Below are 26,500 nucleotides of genomic sequence, written 5' to 3' on the forward strand. Positions count from 1 at the left end.
ATACTAACAAACCAACCTTTATTTTGCAAAAGCAACACTAAGCAATGCTGAAGGGATAAGGAAATCACACTATAGGTTTTGCAAGGTGGTTAATACAACATAATCACATACTCTAGTCCATATATGCATTTAACATTATTTCCACATGATTTGACAGCACTGGTATGGAGAAGGTGTATAGAAGGGGTTCTCTGTATTATAGCTAGGTTCAGATGCTGTGAGTATATACCCACAGGGGTAGACCACATTATGAGCAAATTCATGAGCACACTGTCATTTGACTTCACTGATTGTCCAATTGTGTTATTTTCTACATGCAGGTCTGACATTCTGCACACACACACACACACACACACAACTGGGAATAATTCGTTATATATCTTTGAAAATCTAGGAAGAATAACTGGGATGGTGCCATTTTCAGAAATTGCCACAAAAAAAGTGCTTTGTTGGCTGTTTTGATTACATCTAATACAAGTAAAGTATACTGTCCAAAATGTCTGGTATGTGGGGGATTTACTAAAAGTGCTTGTGTAGCACAATGGTTCTAAACGAGTGGTGTGGTATTGTAAAAGCCCCAACAGATGACAGGATCAAGGCTGAATGATTGGTTTCTGGAGGTGTCGCACAACGATCCTCTTCATCCACCTCCGGTTCCATTCTTCCTAGAGGTGCATGAAGAGGTTACTAAGTCTGAGTAGGCAACTTTTTCTTCTCGAAACAGAGCAAGTGTCTTTTCTGTCTTCGCTACCCTCAATGGCGGGGCGGCTTAGGGGTATGTGGAGATCCCCCCAGTCAAGCATGCTATTGCGATGCAGCTTTGCCCGCAGAGCACTGCTGCCTGGCAGGGTAATCCACACCTCCAGTCAAGAGCTTGTAAGGTCTCGTCTGTTCTAATGGCCAAGGCTTACATGTCACGGTTCATGAATTCGCTGTCTCTCTCTCTTGTCTGTGTTTGTGTTGTTGTGGGTGGAGCCGCCGATCACTGGGCTCATCAGCTCTGCAATCAGGACTAATTAGTACACCAGCTGCAGAGGATCTGCACTGACTATTTAGTCTCTCGGTTTTCCCCTTGTCTTTTGTCAAATCGTTGTTTGGATGTCGGTTCTGTTTCATGCCTGTTCAGTCTCCTCGCTGCCTGTCCGTTTGTCTTGCACATCTGCCCTCTCGTCTTCACCATCTCCTGGATTATCACCGCCGTCAACTTCCTGATTGTCGTTTGTCTTCACTCACCTCCCAGGATCTTCACACTGGACTGGGCTGTACCACAGCATCCCTGTGTCGCTGAGTGTTGGCTTCCTCGGACTTTGTGTTCATCATCATCTTTATCCCTGTTTCACATTTATTAATAAAACTCTCTTACTTGCTTTTGAATCCATCTCATCATTACATCACATTACAGAGCTTCTGGATAGGCCACCTCCACTCTGCACATCATAGCCCTCTTGCAAGTCTATCAGGCCAAGTGTAGTTCTGACCAGGGTTCTAAATTAAAACTTACTAGCCAGTTTGGCTGGTGATGCATGACATGAGGCTCTGTTCTCGGTCATTTATCCCCCTGGCACTGTGCTGTAATGCTACGTGATGACGTTTCATATGCCCATTGGCTGCACGCAGTTTGCAGTGAAACCAGCGCGAAAAACATGGAAAGGAATAGAGATTCCATCAGAAAACACAAGGAAGAAGAACGAATGGAGCCAGAGCATGGAGCATAGACTGAAAGAGGAGGGAGTTAGCTATTAAAGAAAAAAAATAAGATTATACTAAATGCGGCGGTGATTGGGACAGATTTCTGGGGGCGAAAAGAGGAACGAGGCAGGGGATGAGGATATAACGCAGCCCCGCAAGTAACCTGTAGGAGAAAAAAAAAAACAATCCGTGACAACGGTTTTGCAATCCGTCCCCTCAGTTTATAAACCATACTCACGAATTCATAAACTGTTCCCTCGGTTTAACAAATCGTACCCACGGATTAACAAACCTTGCGCTCATATTTTGTAAACCATACCCTCGGTTTTTGAATCCGTACCCACAAATTCATAATCCATGCGCACGCTTTCGCAATCCGTTTCCTCGGATTTGTAAACTGACGCGCATTTGTAGCTCCGCCCCCACCAGCAGATTCATTTCTGTTTATTAAACATTATTTTTCATAGTATCCAATGAGTCTTTGAGCGTTTATTTTACATTAATCACCAATAGGATAAGACACAGCCGCCTGTGTTGTATGGCCAAAGAAATAAACGCTAAAAAGAAGAAGAAAATAAGGGTAAAAAGCAAAACAAAACATAATTTGCCGGTTATGTTTTCATTCAACTGAATGCAATGTTATTTTTGGCCTCATTATTTAATAATAACATTAACAGCGAAACATGCATCTAACTCAGGCAGGTGGGGTGGATGGAGCTTAGTACAATAAAATCACAAAAAAGTATTCATGCATATTAAGAAAGAATTGTACACAAGCATTTACAAAATTGTCAAAGTTTATTTAAAAATAAAGCAATTCATGAATTATTTTCTTGTACTCATTTATTTAGCCTACAAATTAAAATTATAAAATAACTATTTTTATCATTATTATTATACAGGTTATGCATAATAATCTTTTGTCCAAAACAATTTACAACCGAGGAAAAAATTACTCCAGAGTTAGTCACAATGCCAGGTTTATTGTACAATATTAATCAAGTGCTATTATAAGATTATTCCTTTATTATTATTAAACCTATTCCACATAATATTCAATAAAGCTGTATGTTAACAAGAGCTTGCTGCATGAATCCGTCAGTACGGTTTACAGATCCGTGGGAACGGATTGCGAAAGCGTGCGCATGGATTATGAATTCGTGGGTACGGATTCAAAAACCGAGGGTACGGTTTACAAAATCTGTGCGCACGGATTGGAAATTCATGGGCACGATTTGTTAAACCGAGGGAACAGTTTATAAATTCGTGAGTACGGTTTATAAACTGAGGGGATGGATTGCAAAACCGTCGCCACGGATTTATTTTTTTTCTCCTACAGGTGACGTGCGGGGCTCCGTAGGATATCGACAGAGAAACAAAGAAAATAAAATGTAATGCCAAATGGCTGACGGGTCATAAATGGCTTGTGTTTGATCACAAGAATGTAGTAATCCTTTGTCAGGATTGCCGCATGTAAGTTACGCGAAAGGAAAAAAAACAACAAGCAATTTTGTTGGTGGGAACTAATCATTTTAAATTTGAGTCAGTGTGTATTTTGTTGTATGCATTGTACTTTATATGTGTTTTTCATGCCAACAATGTTATTAAATGATCAAATTCATTCAGTGGCACTATTTTTACCGGGGAAAAAATGGCTAGTGGAAATTCTGATTGGCTGGTAACTTTAGAAAGTTACCAGCCACATTGGCTGGTGATCAAAAAAGTTAATTTAGAACCCTGGTTCTGACCCCTACAGGTGATGAAAGTCATGGCACAGTCCCTGGGTCAGAAGCCACCTTGGTGGGCCAGGAATGCCACCTTTGGCTGAACCTGGCAGATATGAGGGGGTCCAACAAACACTACTTCCTAGACTCCTTAATCTCCTTGGCTGGCATCTTTGGTGATGGGGTGGAAAGATTTGCCCAGAAGTTCTCTGCCGTACAGAAGCAGACAGAGGCAGTTAAGCACATTGCCTCCGTCTGTCACATCCTGTCCCAGTGGCTCAATGCTGACAACACCCCGCGCCGGCTGCAGCCCCTCTGCCTACTCGCCACCAGGGCACCCTTCCGCTGCCTCCAACGCATTCTGAACTGAGCCCTCGACAGGCTCCCGTTCAGGATTTTGACACAGAAATGCATTTTTCAAACCATTCGTCCACACGACTGGTTCGCAGTGAATGATCTGAGGGAGGCATACTTTCAAGTCTTGAAACAGGTCGTTTCTTCGCTACATGTTCGAAGGGCGAGCATATAAGTACAAGATATTCCCCTTTGGGCTGTCCCTGTTGCCTTGTGTCTTTACCAAAGTCATGGAGGCATCCCTCGCTCTGTTGAGTGAAAGAGGCTTACGCTCTCTCACCTACTTTGATGATAATCGCATACTGGCCTGGTCTCGAGTGCAGTTGTGCGAACACAACAAAGTGGTACTCAGCCACCTCAGCTTGTTGGGGCTTTGGGTCAAAAGGGAAAGTGCAAACTTCAGAGGCTCCTAGGGCATATCACATACACTTCTGCGGTCATACATCTCGGATTGCTTCATATGGGCATGGGCATGGCATGGCTCACTGGGTCTCAGTCACCCTGTCCTTTCTTCAGACTTTCAACTCATGGTCAGACCTTATCTTTCTTTGGGCTGTAGTGCAAGTGTCCAGGCATGTTGTCATCTCAACAGATGTCTCTGCCATAGGCTGGGGGGCCATGTGCAACAGGAATGCATCATCGGGTGCCTGGACAGGGCCTAGACTGCAATGGCATACCAACTACCTCTATTTGCTAGCAGTGAGGCTTGCTCTGCGATGCTTCAAATCGCTGCTATACGACAAGCACATACCGGTCCATACGGACAATACTGTGATCGTTGCATACATCAAGCACCAAGGCAGTCTACACTTCCGTTGCATGCCGCATCTCGCCTGCCATCTCCTCCTTTGGAGTCAGAAGCATCACAGGTCGTTTCACGCCGTTCACATCCAAGGCGAGCTTAAATCGTGCAGCTGACAAGGTCCACCCCAAAACAGATTTGGAGATGCTTTGGGGACACTCAAGTAGACCTGTTTGCCTCTCCGGACACATCCCACTTCCAGCTGTACTCATACACAGCTGGCCTCTGGGCCTACTCAAGAATGTGTTTCTCCCAATGAGCCTTCTCGCACAGAAACTGTTCAAGGTCAGGGAAGATGAGGAGCAAGTCCTCTTAGTAGCACCATTCTGACCCAATCAAACTGATGCTCCTCGCGAGAGCCTCTCCTTGGCGTATTACTCTGAGGAAGGATTTCCTTTCTCAGAGAGGGAGCACTCTCTGGCAACCATGTCCTGACCTGTGGAATCTCCATGTGTGGTCTCTGGATGAGACGCAGAGGTTCTAGATGGTCTACATCAAGTAATAGTAAACACCATCCCTTCAGCTACAGCCTCTTCAAGACACACTTATGCGCTGAAGTAAAATCTGTTAATCGATTGCTATTTTTCCCAGCGAGAAATGTAACCCTCTGGAGTTGATTAACACATATACGCGTTCTGAGGAATTTTCTCCTCAAAACCCCGAAAAGAACTTACATTACATATTCAGTTTTGATCGTACAGATAAGAGCCATACATCAATCATATCTGTATAGGGACTACTTTTTTTGTATACAGACATAATAACAACAAAACTTTGTGCATTTATAAAATAAAGATAACAAACAAGGCGTGGTTTCTGCAGCCTTTGTCTGTGCTGATCTTCATTTACAAACGCGTCATTAAACTGTAAATCAGTGAATACTTAACGAAAAGACATGAGAGACATATCTATAGAAAGCCTGAAATGTCTACTTTTAAACTAAACAAGTGCTGCCAAAAACAAATTCTGTGATAAAGTAATCCATATGAAAACGCGATGTCTATTTTTCACGTCACCCTTCATTATCTTCTAATGTGACCATGCCCCCACGCTGAACACCCTATTCAGATTATAATGTTTCACTGAAGCACACAGCTTGTATATGCCCACACAACAGAAGACAACGCAGTGAGACTGTTCTTCAAGTTTTTTTATTTTACTGTTTGCTTCGCGATGAGAGGAATAAGACATAATTCACTCCAAAAAGATGTGATGTGGTTGAGGATTTGAGATTTAGATTTCCTCAGAAAAAAAGAATGAAGCACTTTATTCAGCAGAGATCATAAACATGAGTAAGACTCTTTTTATTTATTTATATACTTGTACTAGTTTTCACATAACGTGTAAACATTTTACTAGTTAGACTTTGTCCAAACTATAATTCCTCTCGCAAGTGGATATAAATTATGTTGTGGGATAATTAAATATATTCTAAATAAACTACAAACTGTCAGGATTTGACCTCCTGTAGTTTGTCTCTTTGCCTCTAGAGGTCCCCTGTGTTCCCTTCTGCCTTAATTCTTCCTTGTTTAGTCTTGTTAGCATTATCCAGGTCACCTGTGCCTTGTTTCTCCTAGAGTATTTTAGCTGAGTTTTCCCCTTTGTTTAACACCTGGTTTTTGAGTCTTGGCTGCGTGCTACCCGCTTTGTATTTCCAAGTCCTTCCAAGCAACCTCAAGTAGGGTGTTCTTCTTTATTTGATTGTTTGCGTGCTCTAGTTTTGTTTTATCCCCTCGTGGAGTTTATATTTCCCCTTGTGGTTTTTGTTTTCCAATTATCTCTCATGTTATTAATTCCTCTGTCTGAGAATAACTTTTGTTGGATTTTTGGCTCATTACAACCTCTGTGGCCTAGTGGCAGATTTCTCAACCACCACACCAGAGACCAGAGTTCTAGCCTGGCTCATGACAGAAAAACCAAGTCACTCATGGACCCAGAAACTCTCAGTTCCAATGACCTATTGGCAGTGATTACTCAACATGAGGCATCTTTCCAGCGCCATGAAACCATTCTCAGCCGACAAGAAGAGCTAATGGCCAAACATTCTCAACTCCTGGCCTCACTCTCCGTCAGGGTTCCCATAGCACTGCAGATTTCGCCATAGAGTTTCGGACCATAGCCGCAAAAAGTGGATGGAACAATGAGGCACTGAGGGTCTGCTTTCAGGGCGGGTTGTCTGAGCCCCTTCTAAATGAGTTAGCCACTCGAGAACCAGCTGAAGATCTTGAGTCCCTCATAGCAATGGCCATCCACCTAGACAATCGCCTGAGAGATCGGAGGGCAGCTCGTCACAAGGAGTCTCAGTCCCAAGTTCTTCAGAGGAGGTCTGGTTCTCCAGTTTGTAATCCTTCATCTAGAACTTCCTCAGCTCCTGAACAGCTCTACGATTCCCCAGAAGAAATGCGATTAGGCCATTCCAGGCTTTCTCCTAATGAGAGTGTTGTTGCCTCTTCTGCGGTGCTTCCAGCCACTTCTGTTCCTCTTGCCCCAAGCTCTTGGGAAATGCCTGTCCCCATACAGCAACAGGAGGGCTGTGATGGGGAAAATCAGAGCTCCTCCTACTAACGCCGTCCCAGCAGTTCCAGCCACGTTGTTCTGGGAAGGCCACCAGCTTCAGGTCCAGGCAATGATTGATTCTGGGGCCACAGGCGACTTTTTAGATCTAACCTTGGCTAAGAAACATAAGATCCCTACCAAACTTCTTTTTCGCCCCCAGGCAGTTACTGCTTTGGATGGCAGACCTCTGGAACCAGGCAAAGTAACAGAGGCCACTAAATCCCTGCGACTTACCATCTTTCAACACCAGCAGGAGGAGACCTTCTATCTTATTGACTCCCCTGAGTACCCTGTTATCCTGGATCACCCTTGGCTGTGCTGACATAATCCCCATTTCGACCGGACCACTGGCACTATCCTAAGCTGGGGCTCTATTTGCCAACTGTCCTGCCTACTTCAAAGTTCCCCAGCCCCTTGTTCTGAGTTTCAAGAGTCTGTCGACCTGTCCCGAGTCCTCAGTGTTTATCATAAGTTCAAGGCAGTGTTCAGCAAGTCCCGGGCCACCTCCTTACCACCTCACTGCACTTATGACTGTGCTATTGAATTACTCCCTGGCTCCTACCCTCCCAGGGGTCGGATCTTCTCCTTGTCTCCCCCAGAGTACTCAGCCATGGATCTCTACATTAAGGAGTCCATGCCTCATCCTCCCCAGCTGGGGCAGGTTCTTGTTTGTTCAGAAGAAAGACGGGGGTCTTAGGCCTTGTATTGATTACTGGGGCCTCTACAAGGTTACGGTTCGAAATCGATACCCCCTACATCTCATGGCCACAGCCTTTGAACTGCTTCAAGGGGCTTCCGTTTTCCGCAATGCTTACCATCTTGTGCAGATTCAGCAGGGAGACGAATGGTAGACTGCCTTCAAAAACCCAACAGGCCACTATGAGTATCTCTTAATGCCGTTTGCACTCACCAATGCCCCTGCAGTATTCCAAGCGCTAATTAATGATGTCCTCCGGGACCTGCTTAATTTGTCTTTGTATACCTTGACGATATTCTCATTTTCTCAAAGTCACTGGAGGAGCATGAGGGGCATGTTATTAGGGTTCTCCAGAGATTCCTTGACAATCACCTCTATGTAAAGTCAGAGGAGTGTGAATTTCATGTTACCCAGGCTCAGTTTCTTGGATTCATTGTCACTCCTGGCCACCTGGAGATGGACCCTAAGAAGGTAGAGGTGATCCACAACTGGCCCAAACATACTACAGTCAATGAGGTTCAACGTTTTATTGGTTTTGCAAACTTCTATAGGAAGTTCATTAAGAATTTCAGCTCTGTTGTAGCCCCTACATTTGCCAAGGGAGGAGGAACCAAGATTCAGTGGGGTCCGGAGGCAGCAGGGGCCTTTGAAGATCTCAAGCGCCGCTTTACTTCTGCTCCCATTCTTTTGATCCCTGACCCAGACAGACCTTTTGTGTTGGAGGTGGATGCCTCAGAGGTGGGGGTAGGGGCCAACCTGTCACAGATAAGTGAAGATGGAAAATTACACCCTTGTCGGATGCCGAGCGCAGCTACCACGTGGGGAATCGTGAGTTGCTCGCGAGTGGCCCTTGCCCATGAGCCTGATCCAGGTGGTTGTCTCCCTGGATGCCTGTTCGTTCCTCAATCTGCCCGATCCCGGGTCTTGCAGTGGGCTCATGAGTCTCCCTTGAATTGCCATCCAGGAAGTGCCCGCACCCTTGACTCTCCAGCTGCAGTTTTGGTGGCCATCCATCAAGAAGGACGTTAAGGTCTATGTGGAGGCCTGCCCCGTGTGCAACCAAGGAAAGTCTGCTCATCAGCGACCTCAGGGACTACTCCATCCCTTACCTATTCCCCGCAGGCCATGGTCACATCTCTCTCTGGAATTTGTTACTGGGCTTCTGCCATCCCAGGGCAATACAGTCATCCTGGTGGTTTTAGACCGGTTCTTTAAAGCTGCCCGATTCATTCCCCTGCCCATTCATTCGGCCAAGGAGACTGTGGAGCTCCTCATGAATCATGTCTTCCGCATTTTGGAATTCCCCTGGACATTGTCTCTGACCAAGGTCCCCAGTTCTCGTCCCGGTTCTTGGGGGGCCTTCTGCAGGCTTATTGGGGCCACGGCCAGCCTATCACCTGGGTTCCATCCAGAGTATAATTGCCAGATGGAACGTATTAATCAGGATCTGAAGACCACCCTACGATGTATGGCGGCTAGCAATCCCACATCTTGGGCCACCTATATAATTTGGGCTGAATATACCCACAACACCCTCCAGTATTCAGCCACTGGACTATCCTCATCTGAAAGCCAGGCTATACCCCCCCCCCCCATTATTCCCAGAAGAAGAGGCGCAAGTTGGTGTTCCCTTGGCCCAATGCTTTGTCCAACGCTGTCGGCTAACATGGAAGAAGGCCAGACATACCCTCCTTCGGACTTCCCAGAGATACCAAGATAAGGTTAATCGCTGCCGCCGGACAGCTCCCAATTTCCGAGCCAGTCAAAGAGTTTGGCTATCTACTAAGCACCTGCCCCTCCATGTCAAATCCAAGAAACTCTCCCAGAAATACATGTGCCCTTTTTTGCATAGCAAGTAAAAGGTCACCGTTTCTTATCATTTATTTCTCCCTCATTCCCTTAGAATTAACCCCACATTTCATGTCTCATTACTAAAAACTGTCTTGTCTTCTCCATTTGCCCTCTCCACACAGACCTCCTCCACCTCCCAGGATCATCAACGGCCAGCCAGCCTAAACAGTGTGCCAGATACTGGACTCCCAGAGGGTCCAGAACTCACTACAGTATCTGGTGGACTGGGAGAGCTATGGGCCAGAGGAGTGCTCCTAGGTTCCAGCTAAAGACATCCTGGACCCAAGCTTGATCCATGAGTTTCGCACCCGGAGGCCGGGGTGTTCTGGAAGGAACGTAAGGGGCCGTTCCTAGAGGAGGGGGTCCTTTCAGCATTCAACCTCCTGTAGTTTGTCTCCATGCTGCTAGAGGTCCCCTGTGTTCCCATCTGCCTTAATTCTTCCTCGTTTAGTCTTGTTAGCATTATCCAGGTCACACGTGCCTTGTTTCTCCTAGAGTATTTTACCTGAGTTTCTCCCTTTGTTTAATGCTTGGTTTTTGAGTCTTGGCTAAGTGCTACCCACTTTGTATTTCCAAGTCCTTCCAAGTCTTTCCAAGCTACCTCAAGTAAGGTGTTCTTAGTTATTTGATTGTTTACATGCTCTAGTTTTTTTCTCCCCTCATGGAGTTTTTATTTACCCTTGTGGTTTTTGTTTTCCAATTATCTCTCATGTTATTAATTCCTCTGTCTGAGAAGAACTTTTGTTGTATTTTTGGCTTACAAAGACTTATCTTTAAATAAACCAACATTGCCTGGAGTACTTAGTTGAGTATTTCATTTGGGTATAACATTACAGCCTCTGTAGTGGCAGATCTCTCAACCACCAAACCAGAGACCTGAGTTCTAGCCCGGCTCGTGACACAAACATAAAATTATATAGATTAATTTTGTCCTCACATTCTTTCTTGTAACTCCTCCCTCTCAATGACACAGCTGACTGAAAGGCTCATTATGCAGCTCATTGTTCGAGCCTTTGTCTTCTCAGGTGTAAATCACAATGATATCCATGATAGTTGACACCTACTCGCATATGACTTTTACCAACACAATTTAAATCAATATATTGTTTTCTGTGAGTGAGTAAACAAGATGATTTTCACATAATTTAGAAACAAAAATTCTAGGCTATAAGCTCCAGTTCTCAAAATTTCCTGGAACCAATGTTCTGTATGTGTTTTATGGCCTAATTAAAGTGATTTAACATTTTTAGTTTTTCACTAACAACAAATAACATTTTTTTTTTCTCAAAAACACAATTGTGTACATACATGCTGCTCACATATTATTATTGCACAGTTTGTGCTGATTACAGTGAGATTAGACTTTAGCCATTTCGATATTTATAAGAAACTAAACAAATCACAAATGTCAGGGCATGGCAAAATTTCTCCAGGCCCCAAAAATACCCTTAGACTCCAGAGGGTTAAATAGTGACTCAAAGAACCTTGCCAAAGACATCAAGTAATTTATGAAGTTTATGACTCAACTGTGAAACTGCAAAAATAAATAAAGGATACAATTACTAAGTATGAAATGATTGATGAACAATGAGAATGTAAAGATAATTTAACTAAGAAAATATACATAATATAATATATAATAATAAACATTGTATTAAATCAATTCAGTCCAGCACAGAGTGAGAGCACATTCTGCGTGAGGTGTGGCATCTTCTTGGGCATAGGCGTGGGGCGCCTCGATAGCAGACATCTGTAGGGCTGCCAGCTGGGTGACACCTAACATGTTTGTGATATTCTAAAATCTCCGTGTAGAGCTTTCGGCAAAGCTCACTGCCAACATTCATTGGCTTGTTTTGTTAACCCTATAGGGTGATTAGGCTCTCTGGTGAGATCCCAATTCATCAGTCACTGCTGACGTAACTTTTCTGTTAACATATGTAACATATGTAACATTTTGTATCTAGTGCAGAGGGACATTGTTAAGCTGGCTTAAAAAATCTACCAAACATTTCCTCAAGTTTCATGTCTCTCACCTGACCCCAGGATCCAGTAATCCACTGGTGGCATGGATGGACATTGCAAGTCTGGATGTTGCTGGGCTGTAGATCTTCATCACATTTCCCAGTTTCAGGGCAGGTGACTAGCCTCTGCTGCTCCCCACCTCCACACAGCTCTGAACACTGTGGGCATATACGATGTTCGAATAAGACACATAGAGATGAAGAGAGTAGTGTGAAGATCAAGAAGCAGTCACAAAGAGCTGAGGAGAGAAACGTGAAGCTTCTGAATGCTAAATATCTTTACCTGCCCCCAAGAAGATGTGTACCACTCTGAACAGTTGTGAATGTTACAAGGAATTCGGACAGGAGGTCTGGAAGAGGTGGCCTGGCAATGAAATGGCCGCAATAACCTCTGATCTCGTGTGTCGTAACACTGAAGCTCTCTGACCTTCATTCCGACACCACAATTCTTCGAGCACTGCCAAAAGAGATATTTGGAGTGGCAACTCCCATTGTGTTTTCATTCATTGGAAATTCATTGAATTAATAATGTTTGGCTTCATGCATGCAGACTTACTTTACTCCACTGTCCAATTTTCCATGCAGAGCAGGGACGAAGGTAGCAGCGGCGTGCTGGCACTGGCCTAGTAGCTAGGTCACAGTCTGATTCATCACCCGTACTGCAGGACACTGACCTCCAGATGGCACCAAGCCCGCAACTTGTTGAGCACTATAAAATCATAGTATAAAGTACTGTTCACATTAAAAAATGCATGCAAACCCTGTTTAAAAGGTTAGAATAACCCCAAAATGAAAATTCTGTTACTAATGACTCACCCTCGTGTCATTCTAAACCCATAAGTCCTCCATTTATCTTTGGAACACAAATTAAGATATTTACGAAGCAAGGATATTGGTAAAATAACCCATGTGACATCAGGGTTTCCACCGTAATTTGATAGAGCTATGAGAATACGTTTTGTATGCAAAGAAAACAAAAATGACGACTTTATTCAACAATTCATCTCCTCTGGTCACCCTGGTGCTATTTTGGATATTATCCATGCAACACAAAAACCAATCTCCTAGCTAGGTTTCTGGACCTTGATCGTGGTAATTACATTGCTGTCAATGGGAGGGTCAGAGAGCTCTCAGAATTTATCTAAAATATCTTAATTTGTTTTCCGAAGATAAGTAGTGATTTATTCAAGTTTATTCAAGTATACTGGGTATTCATTTTAAATAATTATTCAAATTTTAGAGTTAGGTTACAAGTTATAGGTTATGGGCTTCAACAATATTGTTATAAACTTAACATTTCCCACTTTCAATATTCAAGTTATAAAACCTTTTGTATGTGTGCACACTCATCAGATTTAAGGATGGAGAGTGGTGTCATGTGATCCCTCATATCCATTTTTATTGCTAGAATAACATGAAACAAATTTCATTACCTGAAAGTTAAAGTTATGTTTCTGTTGAAATCTAATGCTGTGGTGTCAGCACAATTCAAGGATTTTTATCTTTAGGCCAACTGTTGTTTCTCAGCCCATGCTGGTTTTGTATCTAGAGAATGTGAGGAATGCATAATTAACTACTCACAGCACTCCAGTTTCCTTTTTTCCAGTGTGCAGGGGAGGCTGATGGGGAAAGAGAAGGCATGAAAAGCCCAGTAGGCAATGCAGGGCTAAAAGAATGCACTGAATGCTCACTGCTAGTGTCCTGAGATGGCTGCTCAGAAGGAGTAGACAGAGAGGGATTAAGCCCAGCAGGTCTCGGCATTCGGGCAATAATCTCATTGTTGTCAATCTCTGTCCAGTGTGGTAAGGGGACCGGAATTCCCCAAGAATCTATTCTAGGCCCATTAGTTTTGGGTGGTACACTGGCTCTGGAATACCAATGTTGCGTCTCTGTAGCAATTGTAGTGTCCAGAATATCACTTGGAGTGAAGAGTGGAGGCTCAAAATCACTTTCCATTTCTGTAGGAGGTAGAGCTGTTGTTCCAGCTGCTGAGGCCATGTTACTGTAATGTTTGGCTGGAACAGAGGAAGATGGAAAAGGAACATACTCTTGAGAAAGGCTATCTGAGGTCGTAGTGAACTCTCTTACAGTGAATTCACTCTCCTTAGTGTTAAATGATGGTTCAGTCAGAACTTTATGTTTTGCAAAATCATCACTGGAAGCACTGCTGAGAAGCTCCAATGGTTGAGAAGTCGCACTCAGTGAGACTGTTGGTGAGGCCGTACGCCATTGTAATGGAGTAGTGGGAATATGAACATGTCTGTTCTCATAAGTTTCAAACTTAAACACATAATCTAAAGGAGGTTCATAATTTTGAATGCCATGGTGTAGTTCACTTTCACCTCCAGGAACATCCTCGCCAAACTCCTCTTCATTCTCAACTTCAGTTATTGCTGTTATGGTTTTATCTTTTTTATCGCCTTTGTAAATGTCATGGTTATTTGAGTTTGAATTTGTATGTGGGTCAGGAGTCAAAAATATGTTTCGCTCACTTTCATATGATAATATCTTCTTGTCCTGAGTGTACACATATGCAGTTGTTGGAGGTTTCCTTGTAATACTGAAGTCACTATCATTGTCCTTCCATTTGCTAAATAACCTGGTAACTGCAGGAGATGGTTCAATTGTTGTAATGACAGGCAGGAAGTAATCCTCAGCAAATAGCTCATCATTATTTTCATCTAGTATGTCCTTCTTCTGAGGTTCATGACCTTCTGTACCCTTGACTATAAGGCTGTCAGAGTGCATGGTGGTACTGTGTTGGTCCGCAGTGGTGGATGGCGATGAGGTAGTTATAGGGACATCTGTCCCTGTAAGAGTATTGTCTCCATGTTTTATTCCTGAGTTATCAAACATATCATTTTCATCTTTTTCAAAGTCATATGACAGATCCTCATGAAATCTTATAAAATTGTAGTCGTAATAAAAATCATCAACTTGAAGATTTTTCACTATAGAATTGTCAGAGGACTTTTCAACATGACTATAATGTGAAAAATCATCTTCTATAATGTCATTGAGGTCAAGATTGCCCATGGGCTGTTTTTTAGTACTACTAAAATGGGGTATGACTTTTATCTCATTGAAAAATTCTTTGCTGGATGCTCCACTTCCTGACCAGTCATTGCCAAAGGTGTCCGAATTTATGGGGCAGTCCTGAAGATAGCATGGCATAGTTGAATTAGGCTTGACTTTTGGATCACAGTCCGTATCAGTATTCCAGCTGCAGGTCACATCACGTATTTGGAAACCAGCAGCACAGCTCACTGAACACTGTGGAAGAAGCAGTGTGTAAGAGCTGTTAAAGTCTGATGTTTCATCAAAACAATTTTATATATTGTTGTCCAATAAAGCTAAATCTGAAGTTTGTTTAAAGAGAAAGCAAGGAATAATCATCAAGCATGTGTAGTAGGGGTGATCTCATCACATTTCTAGTACTTACATGTCTATATTTATATTATGAATAAATATATTTAATATATAAACACAACATATTTTTCTGAAATACATGCATATAAATACACATTTATATAAAATGTGTATTGATATGTCTTCCAAAAGAGGACACAACTAAAAATCTGTGGTTAAGTTGTATTTACAACATAAATATATTCAGATGTGTGGTGTTCATTTTATGGAGGACGAGGACTCAAATCGTGATTTTATGACGATTTCTTTTAATCGCACATCCCTAGATTGGACTGGAAATGAACAGAAAATAATTGGCGGCCCACCTGCAATACCACCGCGGACCACAGGTTGAAAACCACTGCTTTAATGTTTAAATAGACAAGCGGTAGGGCTTAAAACACGTGAAAAAGATAAGCTTTCATGACAGCAGTGGCCCGTCAACTGTCCTGAGCATCTTTTTAGGCTGGCCTCAGCCAGTCGGTTATATAAAATATGAAGGTGAAAGTTATCATAGCTTGTTTAGTATAGACCCAGCTCCCAACCCAACTTTGAGAATAGATTAACGGCGATATTTTTTTTTTTTATGGCCCGATAAGAGTCTCACGTTAACGCAGCATGTTAACACCGAGAACGGCCCACCACTAGTAAAAAGCGAAGTGTTTCAAAAAGGCAGGGCATTGTGGAGAAACAGTATTGTACATTATATGGAAAATAATGTGTTTTTTGAACTTTAAACCAAATAAACACATTGCATTACACCAAATATACAAAATTATGTTCTTTTTAGCAACATCATAAGACCTCTTTAAAGAGTATATATATATATATATATATATATATATATATATATACATACATATGTTTTATTGTTTACTGTGCAAATTTTCTGCTATATATTAAAAAACCCTATAATAATTTCTTTAGTTTTCTGTACACCAACACATCAAGTCAAAATACAATTTAAACAAAATAGTTTATTTTTTTTTTTCTATGAGGTGCTTAAAGGGTTAGTTCACCCAAAAATGGAAAATACTGTTATTAATTACTCACCCTCATGTCATTCCAAAACTATAAGACCTTCGTTCATCTTTAGAACATAAATTAAGATATTTTTGATGAAATGTGAACGCTCTCTGCATAGACAGCAAAAAAATTGTTCTCCCCCGAGTTATGTCTTCTGCCCTTTTAGAGAGTATCACAATGCATATGCATGCTTTTCAGATTACGTTCATGCACACTCTTTCTCCCCTGAATGTAAACACTGCTGATTATGTCCAATACGTTCTTGGGCACTCTCCAGAATAACTCAAGGGAGAAGAACTGTTAAATAAATTATACTTTTTAAATAAATAATTAATTCATAATTAATAAAATGTTATTTTGTTTGCTTTGCGCTCAGAAAGTATTCTTGTAGCTTCGCAAAACTGAGGTTTAGCCACTGATGTCACATGGACTGTTTTAACTATGTCCTTACTACGTTTCTGGACCTGGGAACATTGCAGTTGTATTGCTGTCTACAGAGGGTCAGAGAGCTCTCAGATTTCATCAACAATATCTTAATTTGTTTTCCGAAGATGAACGAAGGTCTTATGGGTTTGGAACGACATGAAGGTGAGTAATTAAAGACAGAATTTTCATTTTGGGGTGAACTAACCCTTTAAACCAAAAACCTTGATTTTTTATTTGACTTAAAATGCACTTTACATAAATTACATTTACTTTTTTCAGACTATAATAGCAAGTAATACATTGGTGCAATGACATATATCATGGAACTGAAGGACTTGTTTTTTTAGTTCTGCTAAAATTTGAAGGCTTCACAGACAATCTAAGTGAAACCTTTCTTCACATATCATTTTGTATGCTTTATAAAAATATGAATCATAATCATATATAGTCTTGTCACTCTTTGAACTTCAAGAGATGTTTCTTGTGGCTGATATATGCTCACCTCTGACCAGCTTCCAGTGGTCCAGTCAGCAGGACAGGACACATGTGTGTTACACCGAACAATTGACTCAGGCTTAGGCAAATGTTGACATTCAGCTGGCTGGAGCGCTTGCTGCTCATCCAGTCCAAGGCTCTGAATACATAGCACTGTTCTCTTACTAAGCCCAATGTCCCCACAGCTAGATGAGCACTTCTGCCAGTCTCCAACCCACCATCTGATGACAAAAAAACATCACAGGAATTTACTGCACTGATGATTGCCTGTAAAAGCAATCTAGTGCACTGCTGCTGATGGGTGTATAAAGTACTGAACTGTCCAGCAGTAAAACTCACATGGCAGGACATGCCCCCTTATTACAGTTACTTTGCTTGTCATCCGGCCTAGTAGATGGATCACAGTAATGTTCCTCAACAATTCCAGATGTTCTCTCCACACAGTGCACAACTTGCCTCTGCACACCTGAAAAAAAAAAAGAAAAAATTTTAAGCAGCCATTTACAAAAAAAGATACTTGCCAGTGTACAGAAGTATGCATTCGACATCTGGCAATTGCATAGAATTCAATTACTGAATTTTCAGCCATTTAAACAGAGAGGCAATTGACAACTGTGCCACAGCCTTCCCCTCTTCATAGGCAAAATACACATTTTCTACCAAATTACAAATAAATATTTACTACACAAAATAAATGTCAAATGAATAAATTATTTAAATGTTAATAAAACAATTTAAGCAAAAGAAAGAAAGAAGGACATTATGGTACTAAAGTTTAGTGATAGTGGCATTTCAATCTATTTTTAAATTTCACACAATATAAGAAAGAGTGATATGCCACTAACTCTAATAATTTTTCTTCAATATAAGTAATATGCCTCTTCACATTTTAATTTGGCTGGGATTTAACAGTGTTTAATAATCCAGTGTTCCTTAAGAACACAAGTACTAGCCAATGATCTTGTGTTTTGATAACATTTTGGATAAAAAATTTCACATTGTCCTATTTAATAAACTCTAGACATAAATGCGAGGAGATGACTATGCTGAATGTAATAATAATAATAATATAAAAAATCTTAATCTTAAGAGTCTTGTAGTTCTAAAACACAGATAGCAGCAAAACAGGCTTATTTAATCCTTGCTATTCTCCCCTAGGAACTGAACTGACTCCAGAAGGATGAGGGATAGCCCTTATTGTGTACTCTCCTCTGTTAGAGTCATGTCCTCGGGCTGATTTTGACCTTTATTTGACAGCTTTGAGAATCAGAGTCTCAAACAGAGAGATGAAGGGACCCACAGTCCAGAGGCTTCACAGACTTCACAGGTGTTGGAAGAATGTTATCAGATAAACCCTCAAACAGATGGGATATAGGCTCCTGGGGCCCAGGTGTCAGTCTGCACTGATTGCTGTGACACTCAAAAGATGTACATGGACACTGGGTTGCAAATCCCACCTCTAAATTGTGCAGAACACTGTTGTACAGTATGTTTGTTTGCTGTATGTGTAGATAATTGTTTAACATTGTTATCAGAATGACAAAAATTAAAACCCCAAAACCTTCTATGACCTAATTTTGATTAAATTATAATATATATATATATATATATATATATATATATATATATATATATATATATATATATATATATATATATATATATATATATTGATAACTTTGAACATGAATACATAGCTTAATTCATTTTACAAAATGTTATTTGATCTAATGGGAGCCCTTAATTTGTAATTCTGCTCTTATGATATAGAATAATTGCATCTAAAAAAAAGACTCTTCAACACTATTGAGACTTGTGCACTTGTAGTATGGGCATAGTTTCCTCTTATTCAATTGTATTTTTGGAATTTATTTTATATGAAATTCAAATCGATGCCATGTAATAATCCTTAACAGAGCTGTTGAGAGTTAACCAGCAAACTTTAAGTAGGATGTTTTATTCATACAATTCATGGGGCAGAAGCTGAAAACAAGTTTCAATGCTCTTGAATATTTCTGCGTGTAATGCAATCACCCATTATAACGTTTCCACTTCAATAAAAAAGCTTTTAATGTGAGCATATACAGTGCTCAGCATAAATGAGTACACCCCACTACATTTGTCAGAAAACATTTAGTTTCCTTTCAGAATCAACATTTTCTATGAGATAATATACTACAAAATACTCCCACAAATGTGGGCCATTGATTGCAAACAAGATTTGTTAATTTGTACACACAAAAAAGTGATTTTCCTAACAAATTCATTCAAGCCCATGTTGCAAAAATGAGTACACCCAAATTATAGTCTTAGGAGAAAAGCTACACTTAAGACAGCAAAATTCTAATTAACAGGCATTCAACCACAGGTGAGTCTAATGATTCATTTAAGAGGTGTCCAGCAGACAGGTGACTTTAAAAGGGCATTACTTAAAGAAAAGCATTTCATGCTGTCAGCAATGGCTCCCCATGGAAAAGAAATGTCACAAAATCTGAGAAATGAAATAATTTCTTTACACAAAAAAGGTGAGGGCTACAAGAAGATCAGCAAAGCTTTACATATCAGTCAAAATACTGTAGCAAAGGTGATCCAAAAATTTAAGAAAGATGGAAGTGCAACCATTTTACAGAGACGTCCAGGCCGTCCACGGAAGTTAACATCTCGACAGGAGCGTCTTCTGATGAGAAGGGTTGAAGAAAATCGCCATGCAAATTAACTGCAGTTAGCTAAAGCAGTAGAAACCAAACTGGAGTGACCATTTCCCGTGACACCATATGACGCACACTGCAGAGGAATGGCATGCATGGGTATCGTCCACGAAGGAAGCCTCTCCTAAAACCCATGCACAAAAAAGCACGCCTAGAATTTGCTAAGGCCCATGCTGAAAAAGATGAAGACTACTGGGACTCTATACTCTGGAGTGATGAGACAAAGATCACTGTTTTTGGAACTAATGGTTTAAAAACTGTATGGCGTCGTAAAGGTGAGGATTTCAAAGAAAAATGCATGGTGCCTACAGTGAAACATGGTGGTGGCAGTGTCCTTATGTGGGGCTGCATGAGTGCTGCTAGTGTTGGGGAGCTGCATTTCATTGATGGTATCATGAACTCAACAATGTACTGCTCTATACTGAAGGAGAAGATGCTGCCATCACTCCGTGCACTTGGTCGTCGTGCACTTTTCCACCACGACAACGATCCAAAACGCACATCTAAAGCTACTGTTGCATTTCTGAAGAAGAACCGGGTGAAGGTGATTGAATGGCCAAGTATGTCTCCTGATCTGAACCCAATCGAACACCTGTGGGGAATACTGAAGCGAGAAACACTCTCCAACCAGCATCCAGGCTCTAAAAGAGGTTATTCTTGAAGAATGGAAAAAGATAGATGTTGCAATATGTCGTCAACCTGTTCGTTCCATGCCTAGAAGACTTGGTGCTGTCCTTAAAAATCATGGTGCTCATACAAAATACTAGATTTAGTAGTTTTTGTTGAAGATTTTGTGATCCAAGTTATATTATTAACCTTTAATTTCATATTATGGAGTTAAATAAGTGTTCAATAAAACTCAGCCTTGTGAAAAGTTTGGAAATTGTTCTTTTGTTCATTGAGCTACTGATTGAATTTGTACTTTTTAAAGGGGGTGTACTCATTTATGCTGAGCACTGTACATGGACGTGCTTCATAATAGATTTAAAATGCTATCTTTGTGGGCAAATGTGTCAGATGTGTAAATCACTATCTGGTCACCAAACAGGGCTTGAGAGAGAGTTGCTAGTGAGGATGCGGGCACGGTTGCCAGATCCAGCTATTATAAGCGTCTTTGTGGGGAGCATAAAACTAAAAGTTTACAGAATAAAAACGGCAAACTCTGGGAATGAAGAATGCTATGCTATTTCATTCAGTTTGGTAGTTAACCTTTTTAAAAAATCATGCTAAAAACATTCATAAGAGCAACAGACAAAGTTCTTATCATCATCATAAGCATTGTTGAATAATAGATGATAAATTTATCCACACCTAGCATGTAGTAAAGTATCAACAAATTGTGATAAATAAATAAAGTCTAATTTATCAATGCCTATCCCCCCAAAACAGACAGCACAGAGAGTTTTATGAGTTGCATTTTAGGTGTTATTAGGTTGTAGGTGTTATTAAACATCTCCCCTACGATGGCATGGCACCATGACAGATTTATTGTGATGATAAAAGCCCACAAGAGTGTGGTAAGTTAACTTTAATTAAAAAACATTTTTTAATCCCTTTAAAGATTTTATTCTGATGATGTCTGCAAGATAAAAAAGCTACATACATTTTTTTATAATATGAGAGCTTGTTCACTTTCCCAGTAAATTCCTAGTAGTAGTAGTAGTATTTTCCTTCTACAGTGGCACTAGCAGACTAATCAGACCACCTACGTTAAATAGGTACAGATTGGAGAACTTTAAAACAAAAGTCAGATTTATTTTATCTATTGAGCCATGCATACTAGCATTTGCCTCCTGCATTGGTGCTGTCTGTCCTGCTGGACCATCGTGAGGCAGGTGGGAAGAGTCATCACTATAAGGGGCCATTCACATATCGCGCCTAAAAACACGTGGAAAACGCTAGGTGTAGCGCTTTCTCCTACTTTCCATATGCTTGGGCAGTTGCACTCCTGAGGCATCTGTCTTTGCTAAGCAACCATGAACCACTCTCTCCATGAACACGCGGAAATTTCAGCAAAGGATAAACGCTCCTTTACAGTACATGATATTTACATATTACTGTAGCCCAGTATGTACTAAATACAGTGTTTTCAGACTTTAGCCACTAATTTGTTTAAAAGCAACTGAAAAAAAGCACAAAAGTAAGGGCATGTCAAAACTTTGGTTGCACTTTATTTTACAGTACGTGTACTAACATGTATTTATAGTGTACTTACAGTGTATTTATCTAAGAAAGTTCTGGTAACACAAGATAACTACATGGGGTAGGGTTAGGTTTAGGGGTAGGTTCAGGGTTAGTACCTAGTTATTACCTAGTTATTACATAGTTATTGTAATTACTATAATAAGTACATAGTATGTACATGAGGAACAGGACTGTAAAATAAAGTGCTACCAAAACTTCTCCAGAGGGTTAAGTGCAAGTTTTCTGTTTGTTGTCCATGCCATAGGTGCAGATTTATGTTTCTGTCGGTCGGTGCCCACTGCCCACATTGCATAACACATACTTGTAATATCTAAAGAGCGAGAGAGCATCCAGCTTTCTTGATATAAAACTGGATGCGGTAAAAAATAGAGCAATAGAGCTAATACAGTGGCTGGAAATTTGTTAATCCTTCAGTTCCTTGTGCTTCCCCATCTTCACAGAGAATAGTTGAATGGTTTATGGTTGCTCGGTGTGCTTTGGAAAGAAGGTGGAAATGGCCCAGCCACGGAGAAGGGAAATCTATATAGAGCGCCTTATTGTAATAATTAAAAAAATGATATTTGGCACTCAATATCAATTCTTAGTGGTAGTAAAAGATGCTGTCCATGACCTGGTAAGCTCCTCATGCACCTCTGGGAAAAAAGGCACCAGGGTGGGGCGCAGAGAACAAGTGCAAGCCACCCTGAAAAACCAATTGTCGTACCACTAGGGCGCGGGACGTGGTGGAGATTTCCATTCGAGCCCTACCCTTTTGGTGGCCCCAGAAAGCATAGGCTAGTTTAAGAACCAGGCTGAAAAACTTATGTGCACCCCTGATTATTAACATATATTTTACATATATTATGATATCACTTTAGCATCCGATATTGATGTGAAATTAGGGTGTTTTACATAGAAAAGCAAATAAAGCTCACCTTTTTACACAAACAAAGAGAAACCATAAAAACTTTCATTTTGCCACCACCTTTCAAGTGCATATCACTATGAATTACATATAATAACATGTATTTTTCTTGCACAGACCAACTGTTAAAACAAATATATTGTCAAAAGACACAGGTATAATTTTGTGTTCTTTGATATGCTTTTCTTTTATTCTCAAAAATGTGCAACTGTTAACTTGCATTTGATGTATCTCCAAGGACCATGGTTTCAGTTAAACATCTTATTTACTGTTCTACTGCAGAAAAAAAAAGTCACCTATCTGTACATATTTGGAGCCTGAGGGTGAGTAAATGTTCACTTTTGGGTAAACTACCCCTTTAATATTGGGTTTCGGTACTCATAGTAATAATGTTATAATGAGTTGAATGAAATAATAGATAAAACAGCAAAATCTGAGCTATTCAAAGTCCTGTGTGTAGCAGGATTTTGAAACAATGATGTTTCACTGTGGGCGGTGCTACCCAGACCAACATAAAATAAATTAAATCTAGACTTCTGACAAAATCCATGCTTCTAAATATATGTTTTTTCATACTAAGCAGCATTCAAAAATAAATAAATAAATAGATAAATAAATAAATACATATTTAAATATAGACACTTTAATTTCTACAATAAAGCAGCTCTATGCATGTACTCAGAAGGCAGAGCCCCAGAGCACACCTACCTTTTATGTAATAGCCACAAACCAACTGTAGTTTGTAGGTGTTTGCCAGTTGAAGCAAACTTTTCTGAAAAGCTCTCTTAGGCAAGCTGTTTCAAACTTCCAAAACAACTCCAAAAAAAACAAACAACTCCTGTTTTTGTTCGAAGTGACATCACATCGATTCATTCCATTTAGTCTGAATTAAATTGAGGCCTTTAAGATGGCTACATGCACAGTATTCATGAAACAGTCCGTGAACAACAAACATTAGTAATGACTTTTGCACCAAGTCTGTTCACAGTCCAAAGGTGTGGTCACATAAGCAAAGTTATGGTAAAATATCGCTGGCAAAAAAGGTCTATTGTCTATTGTCAATTGTGTAGTGATGCATGGAGCACTGCTTACACAGAAGCCACTTTTTAACCATGCAGCCATGCAGGAAATTTGTGTGATCAACTTGAACATAAGCAAACTTTTTTGCCCTTAAGCGAAATATTTGACAGAGCAACAGAAAATGTGACTGTATTTTAATATCTTATTAGACCATGCAGTTTAATATTCCACCATAAATAAAGTCTTGCTTCCAATCACATTACATTTTAGTTCATGTAGCATCAGCTGGTCTAAAGTCTGTTTCCTATAAAGTTCATGGCCTGTTTGAACTTTATAGAAATTCAGTGAAGTTCTCTGTCTGCCTGCATTTCATTGTGAAAGCAATGTCTGCCAGAGAGCTAATTTATAGTCTGTTTGTTCGAACTAGCTATAGAGCTAGATTGAACAAACAGATCAACTCAGATATTTCCTGCACTTTTTACCATTTCTAGTATAATATGAAACTATAACAAAGCGGTTACCTAAAATAAATAGGCAAATCAGTCTGGATTGGCTCAGCTTGTGCTTGTGTGTAGGTTGGAACGTGCAATGAGATGACTCCTTACCAGTTCCACATGTGGCGCTGCATTCACTCCAAGACCCATAAATCCACTGGAAATAAGAGACAGCAGTGCCATTGTTGGAGTCGACAAGAATGTCTCTGCTTATGGTATACTCATACCTCACCCCTGGATTGGTCTCTTGAAAAAGCAGCTGGAGAACATTGAGGGCAGATTAAAGAGAAACCTTGACACATCAACACACAAACAAAACACAAACCCATAAATCTCATACTTAGAATCTAGGGCAATTGCCATATAATCAGATATCAATTTGTCAGGATTCTATGACATTGTATTGGTATAGTTGTTTTATTATTATTATTTATTATTTTTTATGAAAAAGGTCAAATTAATGAATTAGCAATTTCTTTTTTACAAATAAGCAACCAGATTTTGAAAGATGTGTAAAAAAAATTTTTTTTTCTTTTTCTTCTTTTTTTTTTTTTAGAAAACTGCAAGTCAAGTACTATAAATTAGGTACCAGGAAAGGCTGTGGTTAATTTTCTTGTTTAATTCAATAATATTAACAATGATCATTATGTTTGTCATTAAATATTGTACACCGGAAAGTATGCATTATCGCATATAACATTATTATTTTTAGCACACATTTCAATTACAACATTGTGATACATTGCACAATAACAAAATGTTGACTGTATGAATGTATTTTATTGTGAGGATGTTGCCAGCCCATAATGTAAAGAAAATATTTCAGTGTTGAGATCAGCAACTATTTTAAAATATCTGAAAATGTGAAATCTGATTGGTACAATATTTTTCCCTTACAGATGAACCAACATATAATTATGCCAGACTTTTTTTTTGTCTCCAAAAAGTGAGGTTGTAAGCTGCTCTTTTCTACATGGGATTTAAGAATATGGAGAGTGATTAGAGAATATTTCATTTGTCTGCCTCCTGCTGATGAAGACATCCTTCTTTCTCCACCCACGCAAAGTCTGCAAGCCAAAGACCTCAAATCGCTCTGTGGGAGGAGGTCCAGAGAGGTCTAGAAGGCCCCTCTGTAACACATACTAGCCCAAATCCCTAATAAACTCTATCTTCACTTTAAAGGTGCTGTATGTAAGATTTTGACTGTACTAAAGCATAAAAATACCATAATATGTTTGCGGTTCTTTAAGAAACATGCGTAGATAACATGTATATCTGAAAAACGATGCTATAGTCTGTTATTCTTCTTTGAAAATGTGCGTTCTGGGCCAGAATGTCTGTCCATGTTTTATTTAGTGAAACTCGCCCACTGCCAATTTACCCAATTGTATTTCATGGTAAACACCACGCATGTCATTTTATTCATCGTCAAGTGCGCTCCTTCCTATCTGTGTCATCAGTCTGGCAACCTGAGTGTGCATCAAGTCTGAGGAGGAGGGGCCGAGTGAAAAAAAATTCTCTCCAATATTTTGAATTTGGACTGCAATACCTAGTTCAGCCACTCGGTGTCAATCTTACATACAGCACCTTTAATAGTGCTACAACATAAAAAACATGGCTACTGTAATCATAAAACTCAGAGATTACAATTGGGAATAAGCCTTTTATGAAATAAATTAAATCCATAAAAATCTTCAAATATATTTTGCTTTTTAAACAACGAATGGAATACATTTATACTTTAATCTTTTGTTACTGAAAAAGATAATAAAGCTACTTCCTGCAATTTATGCAAATACATTGGGTTAAGCCATTGATTTCACTTTTCCTATGAGATGCTGTCTCAGTTTAAATATTTACTGTTGAAGGAGGATGCCATACATTTATGTGTGTGTTTCTTTTTAGACGTCTTTACATAAGCAGCGAATGCTCTGTGCTCAGAGAAATTTGCAGCTTTAATTATTCATAAAGAATAGGCCTGTTATCCATTGTAGTGTTTGAAGCAGACAATAAATGTTTCCATGGATAATACCTTCTGTTCTCTTTTTTCATAAAATAAGTTGTTTGTATATCTTTCCATTCAACAAATGTGAGATGTTAAATTATAATGGATACCATTT

The 26,500-nt window shown here is 40.1% G+C and overlaps 1 protein-coding gene across 1 annotated transcript in view; it reads right to left on the bottom strand.

Moving 5' to 3' along the window:
* Positions 1-26,500, bottom strand: part of LOC127962163 (A disintegrin and metalloproteinase with thrombospondin motifs 7) — a 78,926-nt gene that overhangs the window by 17,149 nt on the left and 35,277 nt on the right. The window contains exons 16-22 of the mRNA XM_052561658.1: positions 24,492-24,639; positions 17,389-17,515; positions 17,057-17,270; positions 13,276-14,967; positions 12,251-12,403; positions 11,978-12,151; positions 11,707-11,853 (exon numbers count right to left, since the gene is read on the bottom strand). Coding sequence (XP_052417618.1) covers positions 11,707-11,853; positions 11,978-12,151; positions 12,251-12,403; positions 13,276-14,967; positions 17,057-17,270; positions 17,389-17,515; positions 24,492-24,639 — 2,655 coding nt within the window. The remainder of the gene's footprint in view (positions 1-11,706; positions 11,854-11,977; positions 12,152-12,250; positions 12,404-13,275; positions 14,968-17,056; positions 17,271-17,388; positions 17,516-24,491; positions 24,640-26,500) is intronic.

This window comes from Carassius gibelio, chromosome B7 (assembly GCF_023724105.1).
Source record: "Carassius gibelio isolate Cgi1373 ecotype wild population from Czech Republic chromosome B7, carGib1.2-hapl.c, whole genome shotgun sequence".
Taxonomy (NCBI): domain Eukaryota; kingdom Metazoa; phylum Chordata; class Actinopteri; order Cypriniformes; family Cyprinidae; genus Carassius; species Carassius gibelio.